The 19,422-nt window shown below is 39.9% G+C and overlaps 1 protein-coding gene across 1 annotated transcript in view; it reads right to left on the bottom strand.

Moving 5' to 3' along the window:
• Positions 1-19,422, bottom strand: part of OCA2 (OCA2 melanosomal transmembrane protein) — a 344,911-nt gene that overhangs the window by 275,272 nt on the left and 50,217 nt on the right. Inside the window, exon 2 of the mRNA XM_054016529.1 lies at positions 17,678-17,971. Within this exon, the coding sequence (XP_053872504.1) occupies positions 17,678-17,949 (272 nt within the window). The 5' untranslated portion in view covers positions 17,950-17,971. The remainder of the gene's footprint in view (positions 1-17,677; positions 17,972-19,422) is intronic.

Raw genomic sequence — 19,422 nt, 5'->3', positions numbered from 1 at the left:
TGTGCTACGCAGTTCGCCTTGGTTCAGCACCTTTACCCCAGAAGCCTGACTACAGCCCCACAGGGGCTTCCATCAGCCTTGTTACAACTATCAACACCAACACACTCCCAGTCCTGAATTTTCCCCAAACCATGTTCTGTACAATGTCCAGCCCTCTCCTGGGCAGCTCAGAAAAATAATATGGTTCATTTGTTCCTCTGTCTAGAGAGACAAAAATACATCACAACTTATTAACTGAACTGAGGGAAATACACCCTTCCATTTAAACACAGTAGAGTTGGTTTACATTAATAGTAAAACAAACTTATTTACAAAAGCAGATAGGTTAAGTGATGCCAAGTAAAAGGAATAAAGTTAAAAGAGTTACAAGCCAATACAAGTGAACACACCCATGTAAAAGTCTTGCCCCTAATTTAGCCAGAAACAGGCTTTGTTCCAGATGGTTTGTGACCTATATTCAGTTTCCAGATATTTCAACCTGCTCCTTAGTTGAAGGACCCATCTTTCTCAATATGTAAGAGCTCTGTTCCCTAGTGGATGTCTAGTGATGGATGTCAAAGGTGGCATCTGTCCTTGCTTATATCTTCCAAAGTTCAATGACTTTGTTTCAAGAGGCAGAATGACCTCATGTTATTCTTCCTTTCCTGTGGACTTCCCATCCCCTTGCTGATTTGCATGGAAGATAGGACTTGCGTGGTTTTTGGTCACCTCTCTCCAATGAGATTAAACAAGGTGTAAATAGCTGCCTTCTCTCCTGTCTGGGAGGGAACCGGTTTCTCCCTGTTTGGCCACAGACTTTAAAGCATAATATCATTAAAGATCCCCATTTCCTCATATAATGTTAATACACACATTTCATAATGATATTAATCACTAGTGTGACATTAGCTTTCAGAAAAGACCACATTCGATACATTTTTATAATACAGTAATAATGTGTGCAATCAGTTGATTCAATTGCTTGTCACTTGAGATTCATCCCCGATCTTTATAGACCGTAAACTTTTGAAAAGAATTCTTCTGCGGGTTACAGCTTGAATAAACTTTACTTTGAGAGGTAAGAAAGGTGACATGGAGCCTGGTAGTGAAGGAAGCTCCATGCTCTTCCTCTGCTGGTGGTTGACTTCAATGGAGTTACTGTATTTTACACTATCTAAGAATCTGGTTCTTGATATTTCAGAATTAGAAATAGTCTGGGCTATTTGCTTCAAAAAAATGTAACCTATATTGTATTTACGTATGTAATATGGAAACTAGCCACACTTCTTTCTGTACCAAGTCCGGGATAGTCTGTCTTCTAACTAAATAGATTAGAAAGAATATTTCTGAATTTATAATCCTCTTCAATACCGTTATACAACTATGAACAGATTTATAAAGCAACTTTCTGGGTGTGTGTTGCTAAGTTAACCTGTGATCAAAGTAGTAGTTCCCAACAAGCTGAGTTTAAGAATTTCTCTGTGAAAATGCCATCTTTCACTATAACTACAGCTTCCTTGCATTGGGGCACAAAGACTGCATTTTTTTATGTGCCAAATAGATGTGAGATGAAGATGCTGTTAGAACATGTTCTTATGTTCTAAATGCAAAAATCACATTGTGTTACTTTTACACAGAATACTTATCTTATTTATAAGAGCTGAAAAGCACCTATGCTGCATTCAGTAAGTAAATGGAAATCAATTCTGAACAGTCTGTTTTCTGTATACTAGGAAGTTTTAAAAAAACCACTTATTAACAGTACTCTGGATTTTTACATCTGAGTAAAATTGTATACTTTCTGTAATATTGAAGCATACTTTATACATTCTACATTTAAAAACAGTTCTCCAGACAACAGAAACTGTTCCATTTTCACTTTTCCTTTGGATTTACCATTCGTTTTATCAGACATATTCATTAAAATCAGGTTCATGCTTTTCTCTCTAAGAGGTTTACATGATGAAACAGCTGTCAATAAATCCCAAAGAGGATTGAATCTCACATGTCATTGGCATGACAGAGGAGGTAGAGTTGCTCTTATCACTCACTCCTAGAGATTAAAGTCGGGTATATCTGAGGCTGCTTCTTTTTTAAAAAAGTAGCAGGGGAAAAAATCACATTATATAAAAGTACAATAGTGGGCGGAGTAGTAGTTGTAAAACGTTGATTTACAATATGCAGGCAAGCATATTAATTCTGGCTTACATATCCTACAGTAGGCTTATCTACTGCATAACAGTTCCTACTCCAAAGACAAATTCAATGCCTCACCACACACACAAATTCAGTCAAATTGTCAGTATGGATGTGTTACATAAAGACTTTCATGCAAAAACAGCACCAGAGCTTCATTTCGTACTACGGCATCCCAGAAATAACAATGACACTATGAATGGTATGCCAGATGGACCCTGTTTTCTATTCTTACTACTCAGGGAGGGAGAGGGAATAGCTCATTAACCACTAGTGAAACCATCAGCCTCTCCCAGCTGTTTTTGAATTACATTAAAACCACGGACAAGTCAGCTTCTTTCGCCGTATCTCTCTAAACTGCGAGTTACCGTAACTACCAAACTGCTTACATTAGCAACAACTCTCCCTATTTCACTCTTGGGAAGATGAACTAGTTGATACCTATCAATAACAAACCACAGATTGGACCTATGGAGGAATTATTGTTTAAATAAAATACTTCATCTTAACAGGTCCATACATCAGAAGTAAAATCACTGTACGTCACTTGGCAGAAATACAGAGCGTAGAAGATATGTGCAAAGAAATAGTGATCAAACTAATGAAACCAGGACCCACCCACCCCCACTTCTGACTCTGACAAGACTGGCCCCCGTTCACACTATGGTCACTGATTAATTCATGAGCTACTGTGGATCAGGTTCCACATGGCCACTGGCTGCTGTTGACCATCTGCACAATTGATTCCAAGCTGCCCATGCAGGCCCATTAGCACATGCTAAACAGAGACGCGCTTGCTTGGGCACTGGCTGTAAGCATTTCGGTACTTCATTCAGCAGCTTTAGCTTTCATAGACTAAATCACTTGAGCTCCTTATGAGTCGTAGTGTTAAAAAAAAAAAAACAAAAAAAAAAAACAGAAAAAATCACAGTTCATAGTGACCCTGTATTTTTTTTTAAATGTGTAGGCTAATTTCATTTCATCTGCACCTGTCTATTTTTCAAGTGCTATGTTCAATTTAACATGGATTGCATACCCATCAATCCTTAAAAACGTGATCATTATTCTGGGAACTTTTGTTATGCTAAGGAATTTACTAGCTACAGAATGATTTTCAGTGCACCCAACATGAGGGTGCACACCCGTTTGCAGAGAGATCTGACATTTTACTAGTCCAGGGAAAGTGACATTTTAGTGTGCAATGATTGTGTGTTGGAACGAATGTCTCTTTCAAGAGAACTGTGCGCTAGAATATCTGCTTATAACAGCACAGCAAGTTAAAAAGGGGAGATATGAAAGATATCTTTCTTTATAGACCCACACATCTCTGCTGGTTTTGAGAAAGGTGAAGTTCCCTAATGCTGTTCATAGCCTGCTCTTCGTTTCCGTTGGGATTTGGAAAAACAATCTACTGAAAAGCAGAAAGGAGTCAATATGGCAAGGTGCAGAACACCTCCACTGAGGGACTGAGGACCATCAATTCCTACGAGCTACTTTTAAGGACAGTTACTCACTTCTAATGGTGCTGGCCTCTTGCTCTCCTGCCTATTCCAGTTTCAAGGGAGTTACACCATTTTACACTGGCTGAGGATATGACCCATTGAGAAGGCTGTTTACAATTGTTGCATTAGCTCACTTTCCTCTAATTCACTCCTGGATCCACTTCAGTACAGTTTCCTCCCACTTCACTGCTCTGCAACTGATCTCAACGTCTCCTGCAGCCTCTTCCTAGACAATGCAGGGTCTATGCTCATCCTTTCACCTTGTTGATCACTCTTTCTTTCTAGCTATTCAGTCCTCACTCAACTTTCAAGGTTCCATCCTCTCCTAGTTCTCCTCCTACCTCTCTAACCCTCCCTTTTGTGTCCCTTTCAACTGATCCTCCTCTGCCCCACTTTCCTGCTTACAGGGAATTCCCTACATTTGATCCTGGGCGCTCTCCTCTTTTACATCTACACTCACCTAAATCAACGCTACACTATGCTACACTAACACCAACTGAGAATCCACCCTCACGCGATCTCAGAAATAACATGGCCCAAGATTAAAGTCTAATATTTCCTTCCAGGTCCCTCCACTAGCTCCTTTCTCAACTACTCTTGGCAGTACCTCCATGCCTCCAGTTACTCAATCCTCTAGCACTTAGGCTCATCTTCAGCTCCTTCCTCTCTCATCCCTCCCCACCACAACGAGGCCACAACTAAAACCTATCACGTCTCCTTTTACATCTCTAAACATTGACCCACCTGCAAAATCCCTAGTCCATGCACTGTTCATCTCCCAGCTTGACTAGTCTATTCTCTTTCTCTCTGATGTCTGCAATACTATGAACAAGTGCCAACTCCTCACGAATGAGAAAGGGAAAAAGTTGGAGAAAATACAACATGAGTTCATAATAATACTTAATAGATGGAGGAGGAGGAGAGGTAGCAGGGAGTTGCAAAATGGCCGATTCAGGGTTGTGGTTCCATGTGTCCGGAAAATGTAAAGGGACAACCATGAGAAAGCCTAACAGGAACATTTTCTCTGCATGCTTACGTCTACACTGTACCTGGGAGGTATAATTCCCAGCTCAGGTTGATGTACACATACTAGTTCTGCTCAATTTAGCTTGCTAAAAATAGCAGTGTGGCCACAGTGGGGGCTCAGGCTAGCCGCCCGAATATATCCCCATCTAGATCCTAGGTACATAGTCAGGCCACTGCCCCGGCCACCATAGCCACACTAATATTTTAGTGCACTAGCTCAAGCAGAGCTAACACTCATACATCTACCCAGGTTGGGAGATATCAGTGGTGTCACTTGGCATGTTGACCAATTTGGTCTCATTTCCATGTATTCCCAGTCTGCTTGTCTGTATCCACCTGTTGTCTCTTGTCTTGCACAGAATTTACAATCTAAGTATGTCTGGGACCATTTTTTTGGTCTAGAACAATGGAGTCGTGGTTCATGACTGGGTAAGCATAGGTGCTACAATAGTATAAATAGTCAATAGAGTGTATCACCAATGTCACACATTTTAAACACCAGAGGAAATCAAAGGATAGCTAGTGCAGGTAACAGACCACAGGTGTACTGTGAGACCTGTGGGAAATGCAACTCAGTAAATAGACAGCTGCCTTCTGCACTAGCTGCCATCTCCAGATGGTCTTAAAGCATAGAGTGTGTTATAACAATCCAGCCTGGCAGTGACCGGCTGTGGCGAGCTCCGTATCAGAAAGAGTTCATTGGGAGTTCACAGCCCTCTTGCCAAAGAGCAAATGATGAAAAGCTCTCCTGGAAACCACTTCTACCTGAATATCCAGCCATAGCAGAGGATTGAATAAGAACACCAGGTTTTGAGGATCCAAAATAAATGACAGGCATACTTCCACAAGTGAGGTGCCGATCTGGGCCTGATTTTCCACTGCCTTGCACAGTGCAGTTATTTATGTTTGTGCAAAGTGGGTACAAAATCATAGCAGATCTAACAATACTTTTCCATCACTAATTTCCATGCTTGTGATTCAAACATGACAGAAACTTGGGGCTAAATCCTCTTTGCCACATCTCAGCTGAGTTAATAGGCTGTACTGCTAGGTATGTCCATCAAGGTTTGAAGAATCTGTACTCCCCTCCCGAGGCCATGGAGCACCATTGGAACCATTCCACAACCTTCTGTGCAGTAAGCCATCTAGGCACACCTTCCCCACACCAATGAGGGGATTTTCACAGGTAGATTTACACAGGCACCAGTCCTACTCCCTCAGTTCCCCTTAACTCCTCCCCACACCCACCATGTGCTCTTTTGCATTGTGTGATGTCCTGTGCTGGTTTCCCTCATGCTGCTCTCCCTCAGAAAAAGCCTCATTGATTCCAGTACATTTGAGCCCTTGCACACCTACATGAGGAGGAAGCTGGGGCATGACTTGCTGTCTAGTAACTGAAATCAGTTTGACTGACTATTATTCCAGACTTCTATTCCCATGTAGCACTCAGAATGTCAGCATTACCACTCAAACCTATTATCCCAGGAGTGCTCTAGATGGGCGTTGGTAACATCAGGGAAAAAGGGGTAAAACAGTTCTAGCAATAAAATGTTGCAGTGTTGGAAATTAGTGCCCAGGTGGGGCAATGGCCGTACGCTTTGCCCTGGACCAACAGCAACTCCCCAAGTTAGCCAACAAGGAGTCGGACACCCAGGAAGTCAGAGAGGAGGTTTAGCAGTTCGTAACTAGCAGAGGCAAGAGGGCAGCATTCTACACAGCTGGAGACACACGGGCTGGCTGTGGCCACCAGAAGTTGAGGACCAGGAGGAATTCCATACAGCTAGAAGTATCCAATCAATACCAGGTCCACAACCTGGAAACTCTGGAAGATATCTTTCAAGATCCAGCTAGTCCAAGGGAATGGAGAGCTGTACAGGACACAATTTCTGGATGGCAGCTTGGCCCAACCTGTAAGAAAACCAAGCTTGCCCACAAAGAGACCTCCAACCACCTGAGGAAGACAGACAATCCTTTTGGCGGATTCAGTACTACAAATAATTGAGAGAACATTCTGCAAGGGACAAGCAGTCAACAGGACAGTGTGCTGTCTTCCTGGATCCAAGACATAAGACCTCACTCTGAGACTGCATAGGCTTCTAAAGTTGATGGGCAAGGATCCATTGGAGATGGTTCAGACTGGCACTTATGACACTGGGTCACAAGGTACATTACAGATAATAGATGACTTCAGGGAACTCAGAAGTGCGCTGAAGAATGTCCAAGCAATCTTCTCTGAGATCCTTCCTATCCCATGAACTAAGGATGACAGAAGTGAATCTCTTGGTAGGTAAGTGGAGGAGGGTTTTAGTTGTGTGGAGCATTGGTCCACCTTCTGTGAGGAGAGGTGGCTGTATAATTTGGATGGACTCCACCGCTGTAGAAGAGGAACAAATTTCCTCAGGGACAGGCTGACAAAAGTAGTCAGGAGGGCATTAAACTAATAATAAAAGTGGGGGTGTGTAAAAAGAGGGAAGACATGAGCACATATTTAGCACAAAAACGAGATGTTACGAACAAAATTAATCAAGGAACCAAAGGATATGAAGAAAATAAATTTTTGAATTGCCTATACACCAACGTTAGGAACCTAGGCATTTCCTGTTTCTATGTCACTGATAACTCAGAAAAAACGATCCTGAATGTTTATGGATCAATGTCCTAACAGGTAAAGCACAAGCTGGGGTGTTAGTTGGTGTCTGCTACAGAGTATCAAATCACACTAGGGAAAAGCATGAGCAGCTCCTTAAACACCTATCTATAATGTGTAGGAAAATAAGCTTTGTGAACATGGGGGACTTCAATTTGAATGACACATGCTGGAGGGCTCATGCTGCCAGAAATAAAACAGCTTGGAATTTCTTAATATTTCCTAACTCAAAAAATGTTGCATCCAACACAGAGGGAATTCTATATTAGATATCATCTTGACAGATAAAGAAGAACTGATCACAGAACTAAAAAGTAATGGTAGCTTAGGTACAAGTTACCATGACTTGATCTCATTTATAATGTGCAAACAAAATAAAGTCCAAACTAGTGATATATGTAGTTGGCCAATTTCACAAAGCTGGAAAAAAAATATGAGCCATATCAGCTGGGAGGAATACTTTAATTAGAAAAATGTGAATGATAATTGGGACTTGTCTAAGAACATTTTACTACATGCCCAGAAACTCACAATCAAAGAAGAAGGTCATAGTGGTTAAAAAAAATCAAACTGGTTTAGAGAGGAAGTGAAGGAAGCTACAAAAATGGAAGAAAGGGGAATTAATATAAATCAGAAGCTATGAATTGTAGAATACTGATAAAGGAAGCAAAGGGAAACAAAGAGAAATCTATGGCCAGCAGAGTTAAGGACAATAAGAAGGCATTTCTTACGTATATAAGGAACAAAAAGAATCCTAACAATGGTATTGATCCATTACCAAATAGAAATGGTAGAATTACCAATACTAATGCATAAAAGGCAGAAGTGTTCAATAAATATTTTTGTTTTGCATTTAGGGAGAAATAGATGTAGTCATATCATACAATAACACTCTTTCCATTCCACTAGTATCCCGGGAGGATGTTAAAAAGCAGCTATTAAAGTTAGACTTTTTTTTTTTTTTTTTAAATCAGCAGTTCCAGATAACTTGCATCCAAGAGTTTTTAAAAATCTGGCTGCAGAGCACGCTGGACATTAATGTTGATTCTCAATAACTTTTGGAAAACTGGGGAAGTTCCAGAAGACTAGAAGAAAACTAATGTCGTTCCAATATTTAAGCAGGATGCCAGATAATTATAGGCCTCTCAGTGTGACATCAATCCCAGGCAAAATAGTGGAGCAGCTGATATGGGACTCAATTAATAACAAATTAAATAATAAATACCAATCAACATGAGTTTATGGAAAATAAATCCTGTCAAAATAACTTGATTTTTTATGAGATTACATCAAGTTTGGCTGATAAAGGTAATAGTGTTGATGTAATATACTTAGACTTCTGTAAGGCATTTGACTTAATACCACAAAACAGACAATTTGATTAAAAAACTAGAATGAAACAAAATTAACATAGCACACATTAAATGGATTAAAAACTGACTAACCGATAGGTCTCAAAATGTAATTATAAGCAGGGAAACATCATTGAATGGGCATGTTTCTAATGGGGTCCCACCGGGATCATTTCTTGGCCCTATACTATTTAAAATTTTTATCAATGACCTGTAAGAAAATATAAAATAATCACTAATAAAGTTTGAAACTGGCACAAAGATTGGGGGAGTGATAAATAATGAAGAGGACAGGTCAGGTCACAGAAACAAAGTGATCTGGATTGCTTCGTAACCTGAGCACAAGCAAACAATATACATTTAGGAACAAAGAATGTAGGCCATACGTAGAGGATGGGGAACTCTATCTTGGGAAACTGTGACTCTGAAAAAGTTTTGGGGGTCGTGTGGATACTCAACAGCTGCCAGTCCAACCTTGTGACCAAAATGTCTAATTCATCCTTGGATGCATAAACCGGGGACTCTTGAATAGAAGTAGAGAGGTTATTTTACCTCTGGTTTTGGCATTGTTGCAACAGCTGCTGAAATACTGTGTCCAGTTCTAGTACCCACAATTCAAGGAGAAAGCTGATAAATTGGAGAGGGTTGAGAGAAGAGCCACAAGAATGATCAAAGGATTAAAAAAACATGCCGTATAGTGATAGACTCAATGAATTCAATCTATTTCGCTTAACAAAAAGAAGATGACTTGATCAGAGTTTATAAGTATCTACACGAGGGGGAACAAATATTTGATAATGGGGTCTTCAATCTAGCAGACAAAGGTGTAATAAGGTCCGTTGGCTGGAAGCTGAAGCAAGATAAAAATTTACGTCTTATTTTCAGTCTGAATTTAATAGTGAACATAATTAACCACTGGACCAATTTACGAAGGTTCATGGTGGATTCTCCATCACCAGCAATTCTTAAATCAAGATTGGATGTTTTTCTAGAAGATATGCTATAGGAATTATTGTGGGAAGTTCTATGGCATCTGTTACACAGGACGTCAGACTAGATGATCACAATGGTCCCTTCTGGCCGTGTAATCTATTCATCTAAATTGACTAATGTAAATCCAAGAAATGGCTTATTTATCAGCTGTAATTGCCTACATACAGTTTATTTCTTTTGGAAGTCTGATTGCCTGGCTGGCTTAACTCTTAGATCTTATAATGTAAAAAAAGTTGTCAACATTAAAAGCCTCCTACATTTAAAAAGAGGTTTACACGATGAAACAGCTGTCATACCCCAAAGCAGATTGAAGCTCATATGTCACTGGCATCTTTCCACAATTGGCCTTGGAGGCCTAACTAAGACGACCTCAAAACAACCACATTGACAACAATTAGGAAAACAATAGCAGTGTGCAAAACTCAGATGTTTTCTACCATTTCTCAGGCGTTCATGTAAAATAATGTTTCAGTTTTGATCCTGGTAGGTTCAAAACTGCCCTAAATTTAGCTTTGAATTTTGGGTTCAAACTAAAGCTTGACAATGCAAAAAAGAATTTGTAAATATTCATTTGAATAAAAGCCCTACATTTACTTTGAGAGTATTTGTGGCCCCTCTTATTCACTATGCACAAACATTAACACTAGTGACATTTCATCTGCAAAAATGTCCCATCAGAATATGGATTCTCTGGAAGTATTCTCTGGAAGTGTGGCTACGTTTATGTCTTTAAAAGGTTATTATGGGTTTTACTCAGCAAGTCAGGGAACAGAAGCAATAACGTGATCTATTGTGAACAATAAATTATAAGCAGAATAAAAGCTCAGAGCAATAGTTCTGATGAACAATACACAAGCAATAATGAAATATGTTCACATAAATCATTCATTGAATGATTTAGAACAACAAAGAAATTTATAAAAATTGAGATCTGTTTTTGGATAATTCATTAACAAATAAAGGTACTAAATTCATCAAATAAATTGTCTGCTGTTTGCTCAGCTGTAATTCAAATTCAAAATGTCATGGGTTCTCCCGGAATTAATCCATAAAGCCACTTTCCTGCACTCCTTCAAATGTCTCTTCAAGATATATTGTGATGCCAATGGTAAACTGGCAACTGATAACAGCTGGGTAGATGGGCAATAGGAACGTCTGATATTAGTTAGGGCTGTCGATTAATCGCAGTTAACTCAAGCAATTAATTTTTAAAAAGTTATGGTGATTTAAAAAAATCAATCATAATTAATCACAGTTTTAATCACACTGTTAAACAATAGAATACAATTAAAAATAATATACTCTGATTTCAATTACAACACAGAATACAATATATATGAAAATGTAGAAGAACATCCAAAATATTTAATAAATTTTATTACAAATATTTGCATTGTAAAATGATAAACAAAAGAAATAGCATTTTTCAATTCACCTCATACAAGTACTGTAGTCACAAAAGTGCAACTTACAAATGTAGATTTTTGTTGTTACATAACTGCATTCAAAAACAAAACAATGTAAAACTTCAGAGCCTGCAAGTCCCCATAGTCCTATTTCTTGTTCTGCCAATCACTAAGACAAACAAGTTTGTTTACATTTACAGGAGATAATGCTGCCCTCTTCTTATTTCCAATGTCACCAGAAAGTGAGAACAGGCACTTTTGTAGCCGGCATTGCAAGGTATTTATGTGCCTGATATGCTAAACATTCGTATGTCCCTTCATGCTTCGGCCACCATTCCAGAGGACATGCTTCCATGCTGATGATGCTCGTTAAAAAAAAAATGTGTTAATTAAATTTGTGACTGAACTCCCTGGGGTCCCCTGCTCTGTTTTACCCTGCCATATATTTCATGTTCTAGTAGTCTCAGATGATGACCCAGCACATGTTGTTCATTTTAAGAACACTTTCACTGCAGATTTCACAAAACGTAAAGAAGGTACAAATGTGAGATTTCTAAAGATAGCTACAGCACTCGACCCAAGGTTTAAGAATCTGAAATGCCATCCAAAATCTGAGAGGGGCAAGGTGTGGAGCATGCTTTCAGAAGTATTAAAAGAGCAGCACTCCAATGCAGAAACTACAGAACCCAAACCACCAAAAAAGAAAATCAACCTTCTGCTGGTGGCATCTGACTCAGATAATGAAAATGAACACACTGCTTTGGATCGTTATCAATCAGAACCCGTCATCAGCATGGACACATGTCCTCTGGAAGGGTGGTGGAAGCAGGAAGGGACATATGAAGCTTTAGCGCATCTGAGACGTAAATATCTTGCCACGCCAGCTACAACACTGCCATGCGAACGCCTGTTCTCACTTTCAGGTGATGTTGTAAACAAGAAACGGGCAGCATTATCTCCTGCAATGTAAACAAACTTGTTTGTCTGAGAAATTGGCTGAACAAGAAGTAGGACTGAGTGGACTTGCAGACTCTAAAATTTTACATTATTTTATTTTTGAATGCAGTTTTTTATACATAATTCTACATTTGTAAGTTCAACTTTCATAATAAAGAGATTGCACTACCGTACTTGTATTAAGTGAATTGAAAAATACTCTTTTGGGTTTTTCAGTGCAAATACTTGTAATCAAATATAAATATAAAGTGAGCACTGTACACTTTGTATTCTGTGTTGTAATTGAAATCAATATATTTGAAAATGTAGAAAACATCCAAAAATATTTAAATAAATGGTATTCTATTGTTTAGCAGTGTGATTAATCGTGCGAGTAATCGTGATTAATTTTTTTAATAATTTGACAGCTTAATTTTAATGTATTTATTTGGCCTATGTACATAATACATTTATTTCTGTTTCCCTCATTCCTCCTACACCATTCCTTCTGATTGTCACTCCCACGTGTTGCATCTAGTTTTAACTTGGTGGTCCTCAGGATATGGATTATCTTCAACTCCTGTTCACTCCCGCGTGTTGCATCTAGTTTTAATGGGAGCCTTATGAAGTTACTACCATATCAGAAACAGGAAATAATGGTCTCGGTCACAACAGTCGTGAAAATTTTGAAGCAAAAACCACAAATAAGCCCAGGTATTGGGTTCAGCTTCACTCAGAGAGTCCATTATCCCTGTTTCAAGAAAATATAGGAGTGTTTCTAAAGGTTTCAGGTACTGTCAGGGATGAAAGTAACTTAAAGGACTTACCGGTACACCGAAGTCCTGAACAGGGGGCGGGGCCTCAACTGGAAGGGGCGGGGGCTCAACCGGAAGAGGCAGGGCCTTTAAATCCCCAGGCCCTTTAAATCGAAATTTAAAGGGCCCGGGGCTCCGGCTGCGGCGGCTGGGAGCCCCGCGCCCTTTAAATCGCCACTGGAGTCCCGGGGCTCTGGCGGCAATTTAAAGAGCTCGGGGTTCTGGCCACTGCCAGGAGCCCTGAGCCCTTTAAATCACCAGCCTGGGGAAGCTGCCCCCTGCCAGTGCAGTTGGCAGTGTACCGGCTCTTGCCAGTACGCCGTACCGGACCGGACCAGCTTACTTTCACCTCTGGGTACTGTTATAAATATTTCACACATTTCAGTGAATCTGGTAACTCCAGTATATAGCATATATTTATTTATAGATGTAAGGAATAAAGAGTGCTTATACAAAAAGCTCTAGGCGCCCTAACGATTTATGCAACTGACTAGTGATGGTCACACAATCATATAGTGAGGCTCACACAGCATCATGCAAACAATCAGAGGCAGGGGGGAAAAAATAGCTCTCAGGCAGCCAATAAGTGAAAGCAATGGAAAAGCCTTTTGGACCCTACTGATCTCCCTTTCCATGAACAAACGCTCAACCCTCTTCCAAAGCTTTATCAAATAAATGGCTATTGCATCATGTTCAAATTTGGGCTACATTGGACCAGGGTTATGTGGATGATGTTTTAAAACAGCAAGTAAAACACAAATATTAGCCAGTATTGGTTAAATAACCAACAGAGAGTGTATATTTATTCCAAGGGTTCACATTGTATCTTTTATGCATGAAAACAAGCTGCATAATCTCTGAATAACAAATGCTTAAGAGAATATTTAATATGCCCAGACTAAACTGTGTTGAAATCCAAAATGATAATTTAGTTTATTTAAAACTTTTTAAGTTACTATTAATTCTTTGTATTGCAGTAGCATCTAAAGGGCCCTCCTGGGAATCAAATCCCATTAGTACTCTGCGCCCTGTATGCAAACCAGATTTCTGAAGGCTTCTACAATTCCCAGGCCATAACAGAATGGATTAACAACAAACTTCTAAATAAATCATTCTTACTGCCTTGGTTTCTGTTCCAATATGTGGGCAACGGACATGACGGATCAGAATGGTCCCTTCAGAAATGTAGGATTTCTACTCGAAAATGGCCAGTTTCTGACTTGCCTTAAAAAGAGATTATGTAATTACCAGGATAGCCAAAGAGAGGTTTGACCAGCCATTACATCCAAAGCAAGAGAAAAGGGCCCAAAGTGCTATGTGAAGAAATGGCTTGTAATCAGGTTTCTTTCAGTCAAAAAAGGTTGATAAATTGGAGTTCTTAAAGACCCAGATGTGCAACCAGGGGGCACGTGACCGATACAGAAGGAAATAAGGTGGTGATCAGAAAGGAGAATATATTGAATGAAAGATCCAAGTGGGAGCAGTGCTTAGAAAAGACAAGGTCCCAGGAGTCACCATGATGGTTGATCCAGGGCTGTAGGTCAAATGAGGTTAGGAAGAGGAAGAGAGAAGCAATAGAATCAGATGGGCCATCAGAGTGAAAGCTGAAGTTAGAGGATTTGATAGGTAAAATGGCAGCTCAGGCTAAAGGGACAAATCTAATGAAGACTTAACAACTGGCCTCAAACCCTTGAACAAACACGAGCCTGAAGTACTTGAACTGGAGGCAAAACATCCTCCATGTATGTACCCACTACCCTAGGCACTGACTCCAGTCCTGGAGCGTCCATGTAAAAATAATGGTGGGTGCTGAGCACTTACCCGCAACCCCCCATCAGCTTCTCCCCCACCCTCAGCACCTCCCACCTGCTGGCACCCCTGCCAATCAGCGCCTCTCCCCGCCTCCCCCCCCAGCGCCTCCCGCCCTCCATGATCAGCTATTCCACAGTGTACAGGAGGCGCTGGGGGGGGGAGTGGGGAAGGAATGAGTGCAGGGAATGCTTGGGGGAGGGGGCAGAACAGAGGGGGAAGAGGTGGGGTGGGTGTGGGGCCTTGGGGGTAGGGGTGGAGTGGGGGCAGGACCTGGGGCACATTAGAAAGTCGGCACCTCAGCATGCTACTGCGAATGCAAAGGGCGGTTCATTGACATCCACCTCCCAAAAATAAAATTGGCCAGTTAATTTAAGAACAATTTCTTAAAGTTTATTTTATTGACTGAAGTAAATCCTCAATCCTTTTAAATAGCTTCATTGAAACAGCTTGCTTTGGCATACATTTAAAAAATTAGACACCTTGCGATTATTATCCTTGAAAGATAATTAACCAATTTAACTTAAATAGATACATTAAAACAAATTATACAGACATGTCAAATTAATGGATTCTTTCCTGCAACTAGGACTGTTTTTGTTTATTTGTTTGTTTTCTCACCTTTTTTAATCAGTAGTACTCTTCATCTGTAAGCATCACACTAAATAACATCAGAAGTGTAATTTTCATTACTCTGGAATTGCACAGACATATAGGTTGGGGCCCGGATCCTGCAAAGACTTACTCGCGTGTTTAATTTTACTATGAGGAGTAGTCCCATTGATTTCAATGCAATTACTCAGAGGAGGAAAGTTAAGCACAAGTATAAGTGATTGCAAGATCCAGGCCTCAATGTTCTATTATTGCAAATATTTCACCTGAAATCATCACTTGTTCAATGCAGATTTTTGCTATCAGAAGACCAGATATAATGCATGATAAAAAAAAAAGTGGGAATTAAAAATGCTGCAAGATTTATTTATTATGTCAACGGCATTTGCATGTAGAAATCTGAAATTGTGTTGGGGATGGGGGGAAGAAAGGGCATATCAGTTGAGAATTTCAAGCAGACCCTTTTCCGGTGCATAATGCTTTATTATAAAAAGTTAGGAGTACATAATTCTCTGAAATAGGATACGGTGATGATACCAGTAATTGCACATTTATCCCTAGATCACTCACAGTAACTTCATTTTACTTAATCAGAAAATGGTTGTTACCACAAGACGTGGATTACATTTGCAGAAAAGTGGGCTCAATGATCTAATACATGTTCTTCATCTCTAATGTCTACATCTTATGTTGTTTTCAACTTCAAAATACCATGTTTATTAACTGTGCAGTTACTGCATATCAGCACTGTATTTACCAGCACTATTCAATACTGACACATACAAGACTTTCAAAAGGAGTGGTCTTTGGCTCCCCAAGCCACTGTAGCCCATTTTCTCTTACTCCACTTACTGTCATCATGTTTCTGAAAAAGCACATCTTGACTTCCATCAGGCCAATAATAATTCCTGCTGCACTCAAAATTAAGGAGCTTTTACATAATTTGACTTTGTTCCCAAACTGCTTAGGATTTTGTAAAAATACTCAGAAGAAGAATATAAAAGGAGTATGAGTTGATTGTTATTAATTATTAATAATTATTAGCTATTATTTTTGTTGTTGTAATTCTTTTCAATTGTAAAAGATTTCCACATTTCCATCTGAAGGCTATTTTGGACAAATTATGATCCACTGAAATCCCTAACTCAGCTTCTTTCCCACAGACATATAAAAGCCCAGCTAACAAACAGGAAACAGAATAGGAAAAAAATCAGTTCTTCAAGTAAGAGCATATTTTTATATTGTCCTATAGAGTACTTTTTTTTTCCAGAAGTGGATTCATGTCAGTTTCACTGAATTGTTCGTTCACCTCAAAAAAGCAAAAAAGAGTTCCAAAGAAGTTTAAATGTTTCACTTCAACAGTTTCAAAATGAAAACTTTTTTCAGTTCAAAATTTATTTTGTTTTGAAATTTTCTGCAATTTTTTAAAATGCAAAAACATTTCTTAAAAATGCTCAAAATCTAAACAAAACATTTCATTTTGGGTGGAATGAAACACTAAAGTTCTATGGCTTGTGTTAAGCAGAATGCCAGGCTAGATTAGCACAATGGTCCCTACTAGCCTTAAATAGATCTATGAAATAGACATCAAGAATCCTCAGAACCACTGAAGTTTCTTGACAACAGTTCTAAATGCCTTTTATTTCCACCCCCACTCTCACTGGGGTGCTTATTCTATTTATTTCAGGTTGGATTTTTCTATATGATAATTGGGTCTCAGAAGCTCAGCGATTGCTACTTTCCAGAGTCAAAACTCTTCAGCAAAATGAAAATGAGGGTGGAAAGTTTATACAGCCACTTGCAATATTTCAGAGTTGCCACTTTAAACATAAAAATAGAATTGCACACATTTGGGGCCTGATACTGCCACACTGGCTGCCATGAGAGTGTAGACAACATCTCCTAGCAGGTGCTCATGACCTCAAGTAATCAGATGCTAAATGATCAAGTATAGTATTATGTTGTGCTTACTCTCAAGACTGCATTATTAGTGTCTTTTTAGGTCTATAGCCCTCCTCAGCAGTGATGCAGCTTATTGCCTTGATGTAGACTTGTGAAGCAGTTTGCTAATTTGTGTGTCATTTTATCAAAACAAAGATGTTTTCTCTCTGTCGGTTAAACAAACCCATCACAAAACACACAGAGTGGTGAAGAAAACCCAGGTCTCAGATTTGGAAAACATAGCAAAATCGATGCAGAGCAGCTGTAAAAGCTGATATTAGTCCAGGAACCTGCTGAGCCAGTCACCATCTCTAGGCAATTACGACTGCTATAAATTCCTACTAAGCTTTTCACTCCATACGTTTATAGAAAGATGTTAAATAAAATATATTTTATCGACGCTGTAAGGGAATAAAAACAACTTTCAATAAAAGAAACTGATTCAGTTTGTTCTTGCCCTTACCTCCCCTGCATGACGAGTGGGCTCAAATCTTTCCCAAGGGGAACACAGCAATCCTGCCCTATTGCTCCATTTTGATAGGGCTTTTCTGGCTGTCCCTGAACAGACACCATTCCATGAAACTCCTTTAACAGCCGCAGCTCATTGAAGTTGCTGGCAATTGGTTCAGCTGCCACCTTCCCGTGCAAGTTAGCATTGTGTGGAGAGGATGTCTGACTCAGCTCCATCTCTAGATTTCCAGAGATTGCTCCATCATCTTTGCTATCCAAGTACATATCTTTTGACTGGTTTTCTATCCTGAAAAGAGTGAAAACAAATCTATTAGGACCATACTGAATACACATATTTTATATCTACCCCCAGGCACACATACACGTGTGTTGATATCCAGGTGTTAAAATGCCATTGGACATACTATATTTATCTTGCATTTTTGACTTCCTTACCTGTAGTCTGCTTGGTAATTCATCTCTACCAGAAATACTTTAACGTTTGAAAACTCTGAGCAGCTTCAAAAACAGCCATCATTTAAAATAAATACATAAAACAGCCTGCCGGACATCGCTATTCTTCTCTTTAACCAAATGTGAAATTTCCCCAAAAAACATCTCCCAAATTAAAACACACTGGTTTATCCTAGAGAATGAACTATATTCATTGCCATGGCAGGTTTGAGCTCTGACTGACACTGTGACCATCAGAATGAGAAGCAGGTGCCTGTACAACACTGTCAGCAAGGTAGATGTGATACAGCACATACTTCTAGCCCTGTTTTTTACCTCAGAAACACTTAAGCCCCAGTCCAGTAACCATGTATCCAGCTTAATCATCAGGAATTGTGGACCATTATGAGTGTAAGAGGGTCTCAAGGACAATTAACAACCAAGACTTTCCTTTCCTGTCTTAAAGGTGCCACAGGACTCTCTCTTGCTTTCTGATCTGGCTCCTTTGTGTTGCTCATCTGACACAAAGGAGCCAGATTCTAACTGTAACCGGCCAACTGAGAGGTCTCCTAGCAGCAGGGAAGCTTTAGAGCCAACTCTTGTTCCAATCACTCCTCCCTTCAGCATAGGAGGCATGTTAGGGACCAGAAAGGAGCTGATGGGAACTATGTTAAACCAATCCTCAACAGACAACACATTGCTGACATAAGTTAGAGCAGCCCCTGGGCTGACATAGATCGGCCACAGATCAGGAAGCATTAACTTTCTCCCCATTTTGTGCTGAGCTGATCTAAGACAAAGGAGAGAATCCAGCCCTCTCTGGATATGACTTCACCACAGAGTTAACTCAGCTCTTACTCGGGTATTGCCCCAACTCCCCTCCCAGACACACACAAAACCTCTCACCTGAGTTTGGTGGTGCTTTCAATCCAGGCTAGCTGGCCTGGGTGGAGCTACAGGCTAAAGCCCAGTTGCCACTTTCACTCAGGCAGGTCACTTGCCTGCTTTACAGTGAGGACACAGGTTAAACCATTCTAGTGCTGATAGTCCTCCTGTACCTTTTCACAATTCCCCCATGTCCCCAGAAGGACAGATCACAATTCACTGGGAAAGCATCATAGAGCAGCTCAGCTTACTGCAACACACAGAACCAGCAACGCACATGGGTGAGTAAAGCACCAGTAAGGACACAGTAACTTGCATGTGGCTTTGCAGTGTGGCTCCTCAACACCTGGGCACCAATCACCTAAGTTAACTCTGCAGAGAAAACGCATCCTAGCGTCCAACCCTGCAGCCTTTATAGGC

The sequence above is a fragment of the Malaclemys terrapin genome, chromosome 1 (genome assembly GCF_027887155.1).
Source record: "Malaclemys terrapin pileata isolate rMalTer1 chromosome 1, rMalTer1.hap1, whole genome shotgun sequence".
In the NCBI taxonomy this organism is placed as follows: Eukaryota; Metazoa; Chordata; order Testudines; family Emydidae; genus Malaclemys; species Malaclemys terrapin.
The sequence above is the reverse complement of the archived record's forward strand: the minus strand, read 5'-3'. Positions and strand labels throughout refer to the sequence as shown.